We start from the raw sequence: 624 nt of genomic DNA, 5'->3' as shown, positions 1-624 counted from the left end.
GTCAAGTTCACAATCTGGAAGTGAGACCAGCCAGTGGAGTTGTGTGTTCTTCAGTCACCTTAAACTGGGTTCAGTCACCTTAAACTGGGTATAGCCACAGGACAGGCAGAGGGCTGGATTGAACCAGGGTCACGTGTTGGAGGAAGCCAGGGACAAGGATGTGGGCAAAGAATGTTTTTAATGGCTATCGAAGCAACTTAAGCTGGGTAAGGAAGAAATGAGGACTTGAGGGCTTGAGGGGCCATGAAAAGGAGGTAGACACAAAGGATGGGGGACCACAGTGGGCTGGAAGGATCGTGGGGGGGTCTGGGGCACTAGAAGGAAAGAGCTAGAGGGAGAATGGGTGAACGGTGGAGAGTGAGCTCCCTGAGTTGAGGTTCTGAAGAGTCTGTGGTTATGGAGACAAAGTCTAGGTGTGACCATGGAAGGAGAGGCTGAGAGGAGAGCAGGTCAGGGAGCAGAGAGGCAGGTGGCCGAAGGAAGGATCATCTACTTGGATGGGGAAATTGCCAGGAATGTTGAGAAGAGCAGCCTGAGTGTCAGGGAGCCTGGAGCTAAAATCATGCAGCGGGGAGTGATCTGATCAGCAGGTAATGCACAAGGCAGGGTGGTGAACTATACTCT

At 52.2% G+C, this 624-nt stretch overlaps 1 protein-coding gene across 1 annotated transcript in view; it reads left to right on the top strand.

Annotated features, from left to right (window-relative positions):
• Window positions 1-421: 421 nt before the first annotated feature.
• The window catches only part of FBXO17 (F-box protein 17), a 6,998-nt gene continuing 6,795 nt past the window's right edge, over window positions 422-624 (top strand). Inside the window, exon 1 of the mRNA XM_081807897.1 lies at window positions 422-449. Within this exon, the coding sequence (XP_081664023.1) occupies window positions 422-449 (28 nt within the window). The remainder of the gene's footprint in view (window positions 450-624) is intronic.

This window comes from Leptonychotes weddellii, chromosome 16 (assembly GCF_054177405.1).
Source record: "Leptonychotes weddellii isolate Sample4059 chromosome 16, ASM5417740v2, whole genome shotgun sequence".
In the NCBI taxonomy this organism is placed as follows: Eukaryota; Metazoa; Chordata; class Mammalia; order Carnivora; family Phocidae; genus Leptonychotes; species Leptonychotes weddellii.
The sequence above is the reverse complement of the archived record's forward strand: the minus strand, read 5'-3'. Positions and strand labels throughout refer to the sequence as shown.